Here is a 16,703-nt window from a genome sequence, read left to right on the forward strand (position 1 = left end):
CAACCAAACGGTCATTAGTGATTTCCTTACAAAATGATTAAAAAAATCTTTGTGGATTTTATGTTTATCATAGAAAAGATACCCATGCCATCCAAAAGGTAAGTCAACACTAACATTCTTCTCTCTCTCAAAAAAACCCACACGAATCCATCAACCATTCCATGCAACATGCCTCATAATAAATCTGAAGATTGAGTAATGCTAAATCACCTCTTTAGGTGGCATCTTGCATCACTTTAAACCTTACTCTCAGTTTTTCCCCACTCCAAATAAATTTACAAAGTTCCTTGTGCCACAACTTAAATGGTTTGTTGTTAGTAATAATGGAAGAAAAACATAAATTTTGGCAAGATTTTCGTTTTATCACCACAATCCTTCCAAGCCATGATAGATTAATTTTATTCCATTTCTTTAGTTCACTCCTCATTTCTCCCCATACCTTTTCATAGTTATTTTTGAATAAGTCCACCTTTTTAACAGTCAGCCATACTCCTAAGTATTTGACTCTTTTACATACTTGAAACCCAGATGTTTCAGTAATCATCTGTTTTTCTTCCTGTGTCAAATTCATGGCTAAAACTGATGTTTTATTTGTATTAATTTTCAACCCTGACACTTCACAGAACTTTGATAGGGTATTTAACAAAAATTCTAAATTTGGGGTCGGATAATATAATAAGCAAGTCATCGGCATACACTTTCAACTTAAATTCTATAAAAGAAATCGTACAGGACTTCTACGGATAACTGTATAAGAATGAATTTATTGAGAATTGTCGGATAAGAGAATATTTATCTGATTGTAATTTGGTCCCATTTAATGTTGAACAAAGAGAATTGCTGAATAGAGAAATTATCCCCCAAGAGATACAAGATGCTATTAGAAAGGCAAAGAGAGGGAAGACCTGATGGTGTTTCCCAGCTGAATACTATGCAAAATTTGTACATCAAGTGACTCCAGTACTTTGTGAGGTATTTAATGATATCTGAGGGAAAATTTCCCCCTACATGGGGGCAAGCAAATATTACATTGATACCCACAGAAGGAAAGGATACCTCAGACATTAGGAATTATAGACCAATATCTCTCTTGAACTGTGATTATAAGAGCTTCACAGCAATATTAGCGGAAAGGCTGAAAAAAATACTATCAGCATGGATTAATAAAGATCAAAGTGGTTTTCTCCCCTCCAGGAAAGTCAAAGATAATATGAGATTTGTGTTGGATCTGATTGAAATTCGTGGATGTGGGATAAATTCTAAATTTGCTATGATTTTTTTAGACTTTGAGAAAGCCTTTGACAAAGTAAATTGGTTCTTTTTAGTTCAGGTGTTGGAAAAGGTCAAGGCAGGAGAAACCTTTGTGAACTGGATTAAAGCCATCTATTCTAAACAGGAAGCCCAGGTTGTGGTTAATGGAGAAGGTGAAAGGGCACTAGACAAGGCTGTCCGCTTTCTCCTTTTTTATTTTTTATAGTGACGGAGGTTCTTAATACTAAAATAAGGGAGGAATCTAGAATAAAAGCATTTCTTTTCCTTTCTGAACTAATAGTTCAAATTGTGTATACTTTTTCCTTTCTATATTCCTTTTCCTCCCATTTTTAATCCATTGTTCTATTTGTATGCAATGAAACCATGAGATTTTTATCCCTGTACATTTTTCCTTTATACTCTCTTTCTCTATCCTTACATCTATCCAATTTTCTATTCTATCTATTTTCCTTTCTTTTAACTCTTTATCTAACAATCCTCTCAAATTCTTTAGAAATTTCTTTTCCATTATTATTGGTGTTATTATTGAATCTTCGGTCATTAACTCTTTTTTTTATATTTATTCCATATTTCTAATATGTTTTTCATAAGTGGATTTCCAATTATCTTAATTTCTTTTTTTAGTAAACTCCCTGAAAAAAAATTCCATATTCTCATATCTACTTCCTTTGTATCTAATTCTAACCATTCTAAATCTGTCACCCCTAAATTACCTTCTATCACATATCACAGTTGATTAGCCTCATAATATCCTCTAATATTGGGAAGGCCCAACCCTCCCTCTTTTTCTGATTTATACCAAAGTTGTTTGTTTAGTCTAGTTCTTTTCCCTGCATTAAAATATGTATTCAATAATTGTTGCCATTTGTTCAGTTCAGTTTCCGTCACTTTTAATGGTAGCATCCTAAATATGAAATTTAATTTTGGTAATATTTTCATCTTAATTAATGCTATTCTTCCAAACCATGATAATTGAATTTTCTTATATTCTGCTAATTTTTTCTCCACTTCTTTCCTTAATACTACTAAATTCTTTCCTTCCATTTCATTTAAATCTTACGTTATATTTATCCCAAAATATTTTATACTACTTTTTGATCATATCTCTAAACTTCTTTGTCTTACAAACAACAACAACAATACAATTTATTGAGTAGCCCAAGGGCCGTTTCAAAATACTAGTAACATAATAAAAAGCAGTATCACACAGCTATATATAAAATGTAAATACAGTGCACTAGGTGCAATAAACCTCCATACAATATAAATACATATGCATAACCTAAGCATGCACCAGAACCAGAACATGCACTACTTGTCTACAGCTTATGTATATCTAAAAGATATACAATATGATTTACTAGGATATACTAGTAAACAGATAAAATAAAATAGTTAACAATTAAACAATAGTATGTAAGATAGTTACCATAGGGAATAAAACGGAATTAAAATTGGAATTGAAATGGGAGGCAAAAGTAACATAAAATATCCGTCGACATACATCAAATCTGTTCATCCCCCTTACAATTAACACCAATCATTCCAACATATCTAGATCTCAACAGCGATGCTTTATGAAGGAACCGAGCTGTAGCAATAGAGATTTTTTAATCTTGTCCACTCATAAAGTATGATGTTCTGATGTGGGTCTCCCAGTATATTGTTCGTTTAATATAGGGATGAAGATATTGACCCCTTTCTGCTTGGTACAAATTACAACTAAACAAAATGTGTGCTAGATCCTCAATTTCATGATCCCCACAAATACAAATTCGTTCGTTATAAGGGATACCCTGGAATCTTCCATGTCTTACCATGGTATCAAGTTGGTCGAATCTTGCTCTGGTAAATGCCTCTCTGAGATGTTTAGGGATCTGTATTTTTAGATAAGATGGCATTTGAAAGGACCGTTTGTATTGGCTCAACCATTTTAAATTGCCTACCCTACTGAGTGTGGCTATGTCTTCTTGAGCCGCAATGTCCAAAATTCTCTGTCTTGCACCCTTTCTTGCTTGATCATTCATAGTACAAGCTACAGGGAGGCCACAGCTCTTTATAAAGTTTAACAGTTGCCAGGACCATGTAGATTGCAATTGAGAGTGCAACTGTTCTAATAAGCATAGTCTAGGAAGTCTGTTTGGCTCCATTTTATTAATTTTACACCAGTAATTGAGCACTCTGATTTTAGCTTGAGAGCAGATAGAATAAATTTCTAATTCCGCTCTCACAGCAGCTGCTGAGGTCCTTTTATCTACTCCTAGGATACTTCTCAGATGTTGAGACTGGGCTAGTTGTGCTACTGTGGTGGAATTTAGACCCCATACTTCTGCTGCATATAAAAGCATAGGTGTAACCTTAGCTTTGTATACATTAATTATTGGGGCTAGGGAGCCTGGGTACTTGTTGACTTTTAGTTTAAGAATGAGATTCATACGTGCCTTTGTTCTAAGTGAGCTTTTATGGTGATGGCATGACCAGGATCCATTCTCATTGAATGTTACACCAAGATAGGAAAAGGACTTTACTTGTTCAATTGGTTCACCCTCTAATTGCCATCTGTGTCTCTGCTGTCTTTTACCAAAAACCATTATGTTTGACTTAGATTTATTAATGGTCAGAGAATTATTCTGGCAATAACAGCTAAGTTTTCTTAACAGCCTTCGTATACCAACTTGTGAATATGATAACAAATTCACATTCTTCTTCTTTTGTATAAGATTATTTATTCCAATTAATCTGCAACCCTATCATCTCATCAAATACATTTAAATGTTCTTTTATTTTCCACAATCTATCAATTAAATCTTTAATAGTTAATAATGTGTCATCAGCAAATAAACTAATTTTACGTTTTGTTTTCAATCCTATTCCTTCTAAACTAGTATCTTTCCTTATAACATTCGCTAACATCTCTATCACAATTGCAAATAATATTGATGATAACTGGCATCCTTGTCTAGTACCTCTTGTCACTTTTATTTCATTTGTTACCCCATCATTTACCATTACTCTTACTGAATTATTAGAATATATTTAGAATCAATCCCCTTACTTTATCCCCCACTCCAAATCTTTTCATAATTATTTTTAATGTTGACCATTCCACACAATCAAATGCTTTGAAAATATCAAGTGCCAGAAATCCTGCTCTTATTTTCCCCCCATTACATATATTTTATCCAATACTCTTCCTACTAAATTTGACATTTGTCTTCCTTTCACAAATCCACATGGATCCTTTTCTATATATTTATACATACTATTATTCATTCTATTTGCCATTATAGCTGATGAAATCTTTGCATCTTGATTTCTTCTTTTGTGTGGATCTAGCTAACATTTTTGAGTTTTTCTTACTATATTTGAAAAATTCTTTTCTTAGGTAAATCTAATCTTCTTGTACTTCATCTATTCCCATTTTATCCAGCTCCTCCCTCTTTGCCCTTAATTCTACATATGTCTGTTTAGCTGAGTATCGACAGGGGAAGTGTGACCCTGTTGGTGCTCTTGGACATCTCAGTGGCCTTCGATACCATAGACCATGGTATCCTTCTGGCACACCTGAGAGAGTTGGGTATCAGGGGCACTGCGCTCCAGTGGTTCCATTTTTACCTCTTGGGAAGATCCCAGATGGTGGGTCTGGGGGACAGCTACTCTCGAAAAAGAGAGCTGACATCTGGCGTCCCTCAGGGCGCCATTCTGTCCCCCATGCTGTTTAATATTTACATGAAGCTGATGGGAGAGATCATCCGGAAACATGGAGCTCGGTGTTATCAGTACGCTGATGACACCCAGATCTATCTCTCCATGTCTCTGACTGATACAGTGACTAAGGATGGAATCTCTCCTCTGGACGCCTGCCTTGGATCAGTAATGGGCTGGATGAGGGAAAACACACTCAGATTGAATCCAGAGAAAACAGAGGTACTTGTGATAGGCACCCCAAGTCCAGACAGGAAAATTTGCCATCCAGTCCTGGATGGGGTCACACTTCCTCTAAAGGACAAAGTTCACAGTTTGGGAGTACTCCTGGATTCATCTCTACAGTTATCATCTCAAGTGGATGCGATGGCCAGGAGTGCTTGGTATCAGCTTTGGCTGATACGCCAACTGCGTCCCTGCCTGGACCAAAAGGACCTTGAAACAGTAGTACACGCACTGGTAACCTCTCGTTTAGATTTCTGTAATGCGCTCTACATGGGGCTACCTTTGTACCAGGTTCAGAAGCTTCAGCTAGTTCAAAACGCTGCAGCCAGATTGGTAGCTGGAACTTCCAGGTCAGACCACATAACACCTGTATTAAGATCTCTTCACTGGATGCCAATTAGCTTCTGGGCTCAATACAAAGTGTTGAGTATTACCTATAAAGCCCTACATGGCTTGGGCCTGAGTTACTTGAGGGAGCGCCTCTTCTCACACAATCCGCCCTGCACTCGCAGAACAACAGGGAAGCATTTACTCAAGTACCCCAAGGTGAGACTGATAGCAACTCACCAAAGAGCATTTACAGCTACAGCCTCGATGTATTGGAATAAACTGCCAGAAGAGATTTGACTCAGCTCTACCTTGGACATCTTTAGGAAGGCATTGAAGACACATCTCTTCTGGCTAGCATATCCTTCTGACCCTCTATAAAGAAAATTACTCCCTAACAGAAGTTTACCTCAAGCTGTTTAATTACGACTGATAGATTTTATGACTGTTTTATATGTTGTTTTTAATATTTTTATTAGAACTGTATATGTAATTGTAACTATATTGTGCTATGATATGATATATTTTTTGACTGAATCTGTAAACCGCTTTGATATTTATTTTCCAATACCTCTATATCAGCTTCTCATTTCTTCTTTCTTCTTGTCTTTTCTTAAGAGTATATGTTTCCTTTATACATATTCCTCTTGTAACTGCCTTCACAGTATGCCATAACAACCCTTTTGTCACATCTTTATCATTGATATCCCATGTTTGCCATTCCTTTCCTATTTTTTCTACAATTTCCTTATAATTCAGTATCTTAGTATTTAACCTCCACCTTTTTACTTGTTCATAATCCTTCTTTACAACAATTTCTACATTCACCAAGGCATGGTCTGTTACTTTTATATTTGATATTTCCATATTTAAAATTTTATTTATCATATTTTTGATACAAAAATGTAGTCTATTCTTGTTTATATCTTATGTACTGCAGAATAGTATGTACATTTTCTTTAATCTCCCTTTACTAATTATACGTTTTTAAATTCCCTTTTTTCATGATTTTATTTAAATTTGTTATATTACTATATCTATCCTTTACTGAAGGATTCAATTTATCTTTTATCTTATCCATCTGCATATTGAAATTGCCTGCCAAAACCACGTATTGTTCTTGTACATTTTCCACTTTCTTTAATACTTTCTCTTAAAATTCTTCCTGTTTTTCATTTGGGGCATATACATTTACTAATACATATTTATCATTCATCAATTCCCCTTGTTTTATTATATATCTTCCATCATCATCTCTTAATACATTATTTATTACAAAGTTACATTTTTGCAATTATTATTGCTACCCCCCTTGATTCAGAATTTCCAAATGCTTTCTCATAATTCCTTGCCCAAGTCAATTTCAATTCATTTTCTCCCTCCTTCCGTTGATGTGAAGAAAATGTGTATTTCCTGAAGAAAAATAATGTCTGCTGAATATCTCTTTAATAATGTTTCAATCCTTTGTTTAACCACCAAACCAAGGCCTTTGTTGTTTAAAGTTGAAATTTTCAGTTATTTGAACATAATCTACTTTACTTCTATTTCTAAGGCTTCAATTTTTACAAAACCCATACCTCCTGTGAGGGATGAGCATAGGCTGGCCCAGCTCCATCAGGGCTAGCTGAAGACAAGAGGCTCCTCCATAATGCCATCTTCTGGTCTATGAGGGAGTTGACCAGGCAGCCCGCTTCCATCAGGGCTGCCTGGAAGAAAAGGACTCCTCCCCTCCATAACTGTCATCTTCTGGCCTGGTTTTTTTTTTTTTTTTTGTTTGGGGGCGGGAGTTGACCAAGGCAAGCCCAGGCTCCTCAGGGCTTAGCCTGAACGAAGAAGAGCCCCCCCCCAGTTCACTGCTGGTTCCAGGCCTCAGAGGGAGAGACGAATGCCGGACCTTGATTTCCCCCCACCATTCCTTTTGTGTTGTGTCTTTTTAGACTGTAAGCCTGAGGGCAGGGAACCGTCTATTATCCCCTCTGTTGTAAGCTGCCCGGATTCCCAGTGATTGGGCGGCATATAAATAAATCCTATTATTATTATTATTATTATTTCCTTTCCCCTGTCCCCCCTTCCTTCCCCCTCCCTCCTCTTATCCCATTTACCTCCCCACATCCTTCCACTAGGGCAATTTGTCCTAGCCCCAGATGCCAAGGCTGTGCATGTGGAGAGGGGTGACAGAGACATCCAAAGGCCCAGACTTGTCCTCCCCCTGAGTGCTCATAAAAATAATAAACTTAGTTTTTTGTTTTATTGTAGTAGTTCTGTCTTTCATCAATCTTTGTCTTACTTGTCTTTTTTTTTAGCAGTTCATGGTATCTGACAAATACACCACTCCTTTGCAGTCAAAGGTTCCACCCCTTCCCGGCCTCCCAACCAATTAGTGAGGCCGCCAGCCAGAAAAAAGAGGTGGGACTTCCAGCCACAAAGACTGCTGAAAGCCCCTCCACCTCCACCTCCTCTTTCTCAACCCCTCTTCTGCCACGGCCACCATTGCATGGGGCTTCCGCCACTGCTGCTGCAATAGCAGTGGTGGTGGGAGCCCACGCAATGATGGTGATGACAGCAGCCATGTGGAGGAGGAGGAAGGGAAGGAGGCGGTGGTGGCAGTGCTGCCCACGGGGAGGAGGTGAGAAGGAGGAGGAGGCAGTGGCAGCCCCATCCCCATGTGGTGTTGGCTGACGTTTCCATAACTTCATATCGCAAACAGAATTTAGAGGATAAAATGCTCAAAGTAAAAGTGAGGTTAACAGCATTTAACCAATATTACTTCCAGCAATTTCATTGACCATTTTTCTATACTTGGAATGTCCTTCGATTTCCATTTCTACATAAATAATATTCTTGCCATAGCTGTCATATTAAATAACATCCTTCCATGTTTCTAATTCATTTTCGAACATTCCTAAAAGACAGCTTTGAGGCCTCATTTCTAATTCAATATCTAATATTTTACAAATTGCTGTTTTAATTAGTTTCCAATAGTTTTTAGCATATTTACAATTCCACCAACAGTGTATGAATGTCCCAACTGCTTTTCCACATTTCCAACATTTGTTTTTTTTATTTTTTTATAAATTATTGCTGGTTTTTCAGGGGTTAACTACTATCGATAAAACACTTTATACCAATTTTCTCTTATCACTTGTGAAGCCATGTATCTTATTCCTTTAGTCCACATTCTTTTCCATTGCTCAAACTGAATGTTATATCCTATATACCTTGCCCATTTGACCATAGTATCCTTCACTATTTCATTTTCCATCTCCAAAAGTTTTTTTATATAGTTTTCCTATCAAATTTTTCTTCACACAGAAGTTTTTCTTCAGTTCCAGATTTATTCAAATCTTTCATTGTTCTTTCATAAATTTGCCTGTAAGCAAACCATCCCAAATCAGAAGTGAGCGCAGAAGTGAGAAAGAGATTTTAAAGCTCTCTTAAGGCCTATAGGGGTCAATGACAAGATAACTGCATCGTCAACATATAATAGTAAATTAATATGTCTATTGGCTAATTTGGGGGTGGGGGTGGAAGGAAGAGTTGCTCAAAAAGGAGATTAACGAGTTGAATAGGACTGGAGCCAAAACACATCCCTGTCTGACTCCCTTTCTGACTTGTATCTCCTTCATGACATGTTCTTGGAAATTTGTGTAATATTCTATTTTTATATTTTTCCCCACACTCACAGGAGATACTTCCTCACACAATGGTTATTAATCATTTGGTTTACTTTACATTTCTCATATGCCAAGTAAGCATGTAAAACAAATCTAAATCCCTCTCCCTCTAATTCTAAGAGTCTTTTTTCCCTCAATTGAATCCAATCTCTAATCCAAATGAGGCTACATGCTTCTGAATAAATTTGTAAATTTGAAATCCACCTCTTTCTTGTGCGTCTTGAAGTAATTGAAGCCTAATTCTTGGCCTTTTGTTCTGCCAAATATATTTTGATATGTATCTTTCCCAGATTTTTAATGGTTTGTTAGAATTTATGATTGGAAGCATTTGAAATAAAAAAAAGTATCTCTGGCAAAATAGACATCTTAACTGATGCTATTCTTCCTAAAAAAAAAAAAAAAAGGTAAAGGGATATTTTTTCCATTTGGATAAATCCTTCTTGATTTCTTTCCATAATCTTTGATAATTGTTTTCAAATAATTCATTGGGTTTTTTCGTAATCCAAATGCCCAGTTATTTAACCTTCTTTTGAATTTCAATACCTGCACAATCTTGTAACTGCTTTTCCTCATCAAGTTTCAAATTTTTTATCACTGATTTATTTTTGTTAATTTTACATCCTGTGTATTCACCAAATTCTTTTAATATTCTCATCAAATTTTTAATATTACAGTTTTGGATTTTCTAAACTGATTACTACATCGTCTGCAAATGCCCATATTCTATAATCAAATTGTTTAATCTTAACTCCTTTTATTACTTCATTATCCTTAATCTTTATTTTCAACAATTCCATCATTAGTAAAAAATAATAAAGGCGAGAGCGGACAACCCTGTCTTGTACCCCTTTCAATCAGGATCAGCTTAGACACATCTCCATTGATATTAATCCTCACTCTTTGATTATCATAAATGTGTGTTATCCATCTTCGACAATTTGGGCCTATATTCATATTCTCCATAACTTCAAATAAAGCATACCAATTGACCGAGTCAAACTCCTTCTCCATAACAAACCGGATAATTTCTACAGTGTGTTTTGGACTTAAATTAGGAAAGCCATAGGAAGTACTCTACAAGATTTCAGCAAAGCAGTAAAGGATGGGGTGGTGTTGGTGTTGGTGTTGGAAATGTCTCATCCACCACGAGTTGGTCACCATGGGTTGGTGATGTCAGTTTACAAAAAATACCTCAGCTTAGTCATTAATCATGGAGACTGTAGTCTAGAAATCAGAAGAAGGCTAAGACTTGGATCAGCAACTACAGTGAACCGTTCCCTTATGCAGGGGATCCATTCTGTATCCCCCCCACATAAGGGGAATTCCTCATATGCTCGCACCTCATTAAAAACAATGGGGCATGTGCTTGCAGTGCATGTGCCATATGTTTTATTGTCGCACAGCTTCAGCATAAGCTTGAAGCCACATATAGTGTGCCTGTGTATGGTGCAGGCACACTGTATGATGAACTAGACCAGATCCTCAAGTGTAAAGATGTAGCATTAAATACCAATCTAATGATCATCCATACCATAGTATTTTGAATATCCATGCATTTCTGAGAAAGTTTGGCAGTAAAGAAAGCCAATAGGAAGAAAATAAACTAATTTGAACACTAAAAAAAAGTCTGAGAGTAAATCAAGAATGAACTGTCCTTAGAAGCCAAAATTATGAAGCTGAGGCTAATGCACCTTGGACATATCATTACATGTCATGACTGACTCGAAAATATTAAAATGCTCAGTAAAGTGCTCAGTAGCAGGAAAAAAGGTGGATAGACTTAAGGATGATGCAGTCTTGAGTTTTTAGAAAAAAAGTGGGGCAGTGGATGACATTTTCTTGATGGTTTCTCAATTCCTAGGGACACATAAGTCAAAGCTGACTTGACAGCAATTAACATCAGCAAGAGAACTAATTACATGTCACTTACCCTCATACCGAGTTCAATGTTTTCTCCCCCATACACCTCCATTCCTGGGTCAAGCAGCCCAATCTCACCAAAGTACTCTCTGTCCACCACAAATGAACAACCAATCATGGCTGGTGTTCTGTTGATTGAGAAGAGAAGTAAGGACAAAGGTTTTAAACAAAGTATATTAGGAACAATAAAGTATAATGGCCTAGATTCTACAGTTGAACAATGAATGTTGCAGAGCTATGTTGTAGCAAAGCAATGAAACCTTGTTAGTGAAGTGCAAAATCACAAGAATGTTGCAAAATCACAAGAATGATCACAAGATTGTTACAAAATCACAAGACTAATCACAAGATTGCAAAATCACAAGACTGTTCCAATGTGCACCAGATATATCTGATGACACTAGGTTCTTCTGAAGTGCACTGAACATTTGGCACTATTGTGCTCCAGCATTTCCTAGCCAGTGTCTGGATATGCACAGGGAAGTGCTCCAATTAGTGCCCATTGCACATTGGGACATGTTGATTAGCCATTCCATCAGTATGCAACATATTCCATACATAGTACTCACTTTACAAAGTGTAAGCTAGTTGACCCCAACAAGCTGGGTACTCATTTTAGCAACCTTGGAAGGATGGAAGCCTGAGTCAAGCTCGAGCCCCCTTGAACTCGCAATCTTATAGTTTGTGAGTAAGTGGCTGCAGTACAGGCATTTAACCACTGTGCCACCAGGGCTCCTGGTCCTGTTGTGAGAAGTTAAATACTGAGGGTGATCTGAGGAACGCAAAAAATGAAGGGAGTTTCTTATAAGGGAGATATTAAAGTTCCAATAAGGAGGAAAAATAGAAGATGTCTCAAAAGGCCAGGATGGATTACAGAAGAATTTTCAACTGAGTTAAGTTGTAAAAGAGATAAGCATAAGTAATGAAAAAGGGGGGACTCACCAAAGAGGAATTGAAACCAATAGGAAGCTCAGGGGAAAGTCAGAAAATCTAAAGTGCAGAATGAACTTAGGCTTGCTAGAGAGGTTAAGAACAATCAAAAGGTCAATTTTGGTTATGTCCCTAGCAAAAGGAAGAAGGCAATGGTAGGGCCCTTGAAGTTTATCATAAGGGAGGCAAAGAGCCCAAACCCGTGCATAAACGGGGTTTAAATCACAGGAAAATCCCGCAAGCGCAGGATTGTTTTCAGACATGTCACACGAATTAAGCATTAATGTGACGTTAACCTGTAGAAATAGCGGCAAAATCATGCTGCTTTTTAACTTCGGGATTTCCCCAGGTTTAAACTCTGTTTATGTATGGGATTTGGGTGCTTCCTTCCCATGTGATAAACTTCCTTGTGTGGAGAAAATGGGAAAAGCAGCTTCTTTGCCTCAGTCTTTTCACAAAAGGAAAATGGTGTTCAACCTGAGGAAAATGGAGCCGATTGATGCAGTAGGGAAATGGATTACAGAATAAGGAAAGAAGGAGTACACGAATACCTGGTTAATCTAAATTAATTCAAACCTCCATTGGATTGGAATGTAGTTCATTCAAGAATTGGCAGAATAATCTCAGTCAATAATCTTTGAGAATTTCTGGAAAATAGGACAGCAGACTGGAAGAGGACAAATATTGTCCCCCCCCAAAAAGGAAAGAAACCAAGACTGTATACTGACATCAATATCAGGAAAGATTCTAGAGGAGCTCATTAAATGGACAGTTTGTAAGCATTTATAAAGGAATGCCATAATAAAAAAAAATCAACATGGGTTTTTCAAAAATAGATCATGGTCTCCCCCCCCCCCCACTACACCACTGGATTTTTCCATGTGGAAAAATACAGCTAAGATCTTAAATCTGTTTGCATAATAATAGGACACTGAAAGCCCTCTAATTTGGACAAAGAAGTATCAAAAATGCCAGACTCTCCATCTTTGGAGGTTTTTAAACAGAAGTTGGTTGGGCATCTTCAGGGATGCTGTTCCAAAAATGCAAGGTTCTCGAAAGGGCACCCACAATTAAGATTCAAATGGGGAATTTTATTAGCTAAAACGACAGCAGCCAAGAGGGCTCGGACTAGTAAAACAGTAAAGTAAAGTAAAGCAGGGCAAGTAAAGCAGGGATCAAGCCTGTGTATAACGGTTCCAACCAACCAAACAAACAAACCAGAACTCCAGAGTGCAGATTGAAATGTAATTTTATTTGTAGTCAGAGAAAATAAGCATTCATGCAAGACACTCACTCATGAACACACTCAAGAACTAATGATATCAAAGGTGATAGCAGGTAATCAATACAAAGGGCTTTGCAAAGGGCAATTGCCAATTCCAGATGCGTAGGGAGACTGTGAGATGGAAAATGACTCAACACCTGCTTTAGGATTGTCATGTGGCCAACATATGCTAAAGAGGTGAGATACAGAGAGATTGTTTGTCTGATCTCAAAAGACACCAAGTTGAGGATGTCTGGGCAGGCAGATTTATAGAGAAAAGCATAACCTGGGGCATTCTTCCCTCTTGGAATGGGTTTCCAAGAGGGAAGAATGAATAAAGAATTTGAGAAGCACTGGGCAATCAGTACAAATGTCCTTTGGAAAAAAGAGTATCACTCTTGGAGGAGAGCATACTTGGAGGGTAGGTCTATTGCCTACCATCACTCCTATCAGTGCAGGTATTATGCAGATTCCGATCTTGATCGATATATATCTTGGCTAGGTGCTCTTCAGCTTCCACATGCTAAGCCACCTGGATCTCCTTATATGGCAAGGCAATATCCCACAAAGGGGCATCCTCACAGCTACATGCTCTAAAAATCTATTTTTAATATCATTTTGATATTGGCACAAAGGACATTTGCAGAGAGCCTTGGGGTATCAGTGTGGCAGGGGTTAGACCCTTGTAGCCCTTTCCAGCCCTATGATTCTATTATTCTCTTCTGCTGATGTGGCTTTTACTCCCTAAAAGCAAGTGGGTGCATCTTTGGCCTGTTACAGACTGCCAAAATAAAGCTGCTTCAGGTCTCTTTGGAGGTATGCTGTTTAAATGATGCATGCATCCTAAGAATCCGGAGGCTGCACCAAAGCTGCACTCCAGTGCTTAGGAATGGAGTGTGGCTATAGCATGACCTCTGCACTCTTAGGACCCATGCATCATTTAAATAGTAAATAGCATACCTCCAAAGAGACCCAAAGCAGCTTTATTTTGGCAGACTGTAATAGGCCTTAGTTTGGTATCTCCACTTTAAGGATTCCATCTTCACTTACCATGCTAGGAGTATGCTGCTGAAATAGTCTCTTCATGGTACTTTAATTTATGAAATTGATGTATTGATGGATATTACTTCTTTAACAGAAACTTTGGTAGTAAGGAAGAAATAACATGGAAAGAACAAGGATAGCCTACGCCACAAAAATCATGTTTCAACAAACATTTTATTCAAACATATAAAATGAATCAGCCAGGCCAGAAGGCTTGCCTGAGTAAATAAACATATCTGGAACCTTCTATAGACCACTTGAAAGCTTCTTTCAGAGTGCATCCAAGGATCTTTCTTTCTTTCTTTCTTTCTTTCTTTCTTTCTTTCTTTCTTTCTTTCATCAGCTTCTATTTTTGTTTTGATTTCTATGTAGTGGCCAAACTTATAGATCAATGCTTTTTTCAACATGCTTTGGGTTGTGTTCCACTAGGACATCCCAGGAGCCAAGGTCCTAGAGATGTATGTTTGATACCCATCAGAAGTGAGTGCTAAGTTCTTTGAATGATAAGGTTCTGTCATTCATGTCTTGAAAAAGATGAGCAAGTAGCAGCCATATAATTAACAGCCTGGCAAACATGAAAGAGGGAAGAGAAAAGATGAAGAGCAAGCACATAAACTCACTTGGCATCCATTCTTTACCAATGGCAACTAGTAGCTTCCATGTCAATTGGGTGGTCATTGAATTCTGGATTTTAATCTGAAGTTTAAAGAAGCTATCCAAGGTGCAAAACCTATTTGGGTGACAGGGTTTACCAACGGATTTATGACTTCATTAAAAAAAAACACACATAGAAGCCACCAGCTATCACTGGAAAGCAGGGAGAAGAGAAGACCAGTATTCCACCCTCCCTCTGCTCTCCTCTGCCCTGTTCATAAATCCTGAATTCTTGTTTTTGGAAACGCTTGTCATTTATGGATAGGGTGTGATGAGAATTCTAGAATCTTGAATTACCAGCTTGTTAGATGAAGGAAATGCTGTGGATATAGTATATCTTGATTTCAGTAAGGCCTTTGACAAGATTCCCCATGACATTCTTGCAAACAAACTTGTAAAAGGTGGAATATACAAGGCAACTATTACATGGATTTGTAATTGGCTGCTTGGTCAAACCCAAAGGGTGTTCAACAATGGTTCCATTTCAACCTGGAGAGAAGTGACCAGTGGGGTCCCACGGGGTTCTGTCCTGGGCCCAGTGATATTCAACATCTTTATCAATGACTTGGATGACAGAATTAGGGACATACTTATCAAATTTGCAGATGACACCAAATTAGGATCCCAGAGGACGGAATCAAAATTCAAAATGACCTGAATAAACTGGAAAGCTGGGCCAAAGCTAACAAACTGATATTCAACACAGAAAAATGTAAGGTACTGTACTTAGGGCAGAAAAACAAAAGACATAGATATAGGATGGGGGACACCTGGCTTAAGGAGAGACTACATGTGAACGTGATCTAGGAGTCCAAGTAGAACACAAGTTGAACATGAGTCAACGGTGCGGTGTGGCAAATAAATGCAATTTTATGCTGCATCAATCAAAGTATAGTGTCTAGATCAAGGGAAGTAATAGTGCCACTCTATTCTGCTTTGGTCAGGCCTCTCCTGGAATATTGTGTCCAGTTCTGGGCACCACAATTCAAAAAGGATGTTGAGAAACTGAGCCGTGTCCAAAGGAGAGCAATTAAATGGTGAAGGGTCTTGAAACCATGCCCTATGAGGAACGACATGGAGCTGGGGATGTTTCAGCCTGGAGAAGAGAAAGTTAAAAGATGATATGATACCCCTGTTTAAATATTTGAAGGGATGTCATACTGAGGAGGGAGCAAGCTTATTTTCTGCTGCTCCAGAGACTAGGACCCGGAGCAATGGATGCAAGCTCCAGGAAAAGAGATTTCACCTCAACTTTCTGACAGTAAGGGCTGTTTGACAGTGGAACAAACTCCCTCGGAGTGTAGTGGAGTCTCCTTCCTTGGAGGTCTTTAAACAGAGGCTGGATGGCCATCTGTCGGGGATGCTTTGATTGAGAGTTCCTGCATGGCAGTGGGTTGGACTGGATGGTCCTTGCGGTCTCTTCCAACTCTACGATTCTATGATTCTATGTTAGCTCTCTCGTTCTCTATAACTCATACAACATGACAAGAACAACAGGGATTTTGTGTGGATGATTCATGGATGAGGGGCAGGAATGGTTCTAGAATAGATCATTTCACAGTCAGTCTGTGTACACTTAGAAAGAACTACTGCAGTTACCAAGAGCCACTATGGGTTTCTCAAAAACAAATCATGTCATATGTATCTTAGCTATATATATTTATTTCACTGAAGCTTTTGAGAAGATC

At 37.8% G+C, this 16,703-nt stretch overlaps 1 protein-coding gene across 4 annotated transcripts in view; it reads right to left on the minus strand.

The window, feature by feature from the left end:
• Positions 1–16,703, minus strand: part of GALNT9 (polypeptide N-acetylgalactosaminyltransferase 9) — a 78,180-nt gene that overhangs the window by 26,161 nt on the left and 35,316 nt on the right. For all 4 annotated transcript variants that reach the window (XR_006100907.1, XR_006100908.1, XM_042442143.1 and 1 more), the window contains one exon: positions 11,134–11,251. Coding sequence is in view for 2 of the 4 variants with exons in the window: in XM_042442143.1 (XP_042298077.1) it covers positions 11,134–11,251 (118 nt within the window). In the remaining 2 variants the exon portion in view is untranslated. The remainder of the gene's footprint in view (positions 1–11,133; positions 11,252–16,703) is intronic.

This window comes from Sceloporus undulatus, chromosome 10 (genome assembly GCF_019175285.1).
Source record: "Sceloporus undulatus isolate JIND9_A2432 ecotype Alabama chromosome 10, SceUnd_v1.1, whole genome shotgun sequence".
NCBI lineage: Eukaryota > Metazoa > Chordata > Lepidosauria > Squamata > Phrynosomatidae > Sceloporus > Sceloporus undulatus.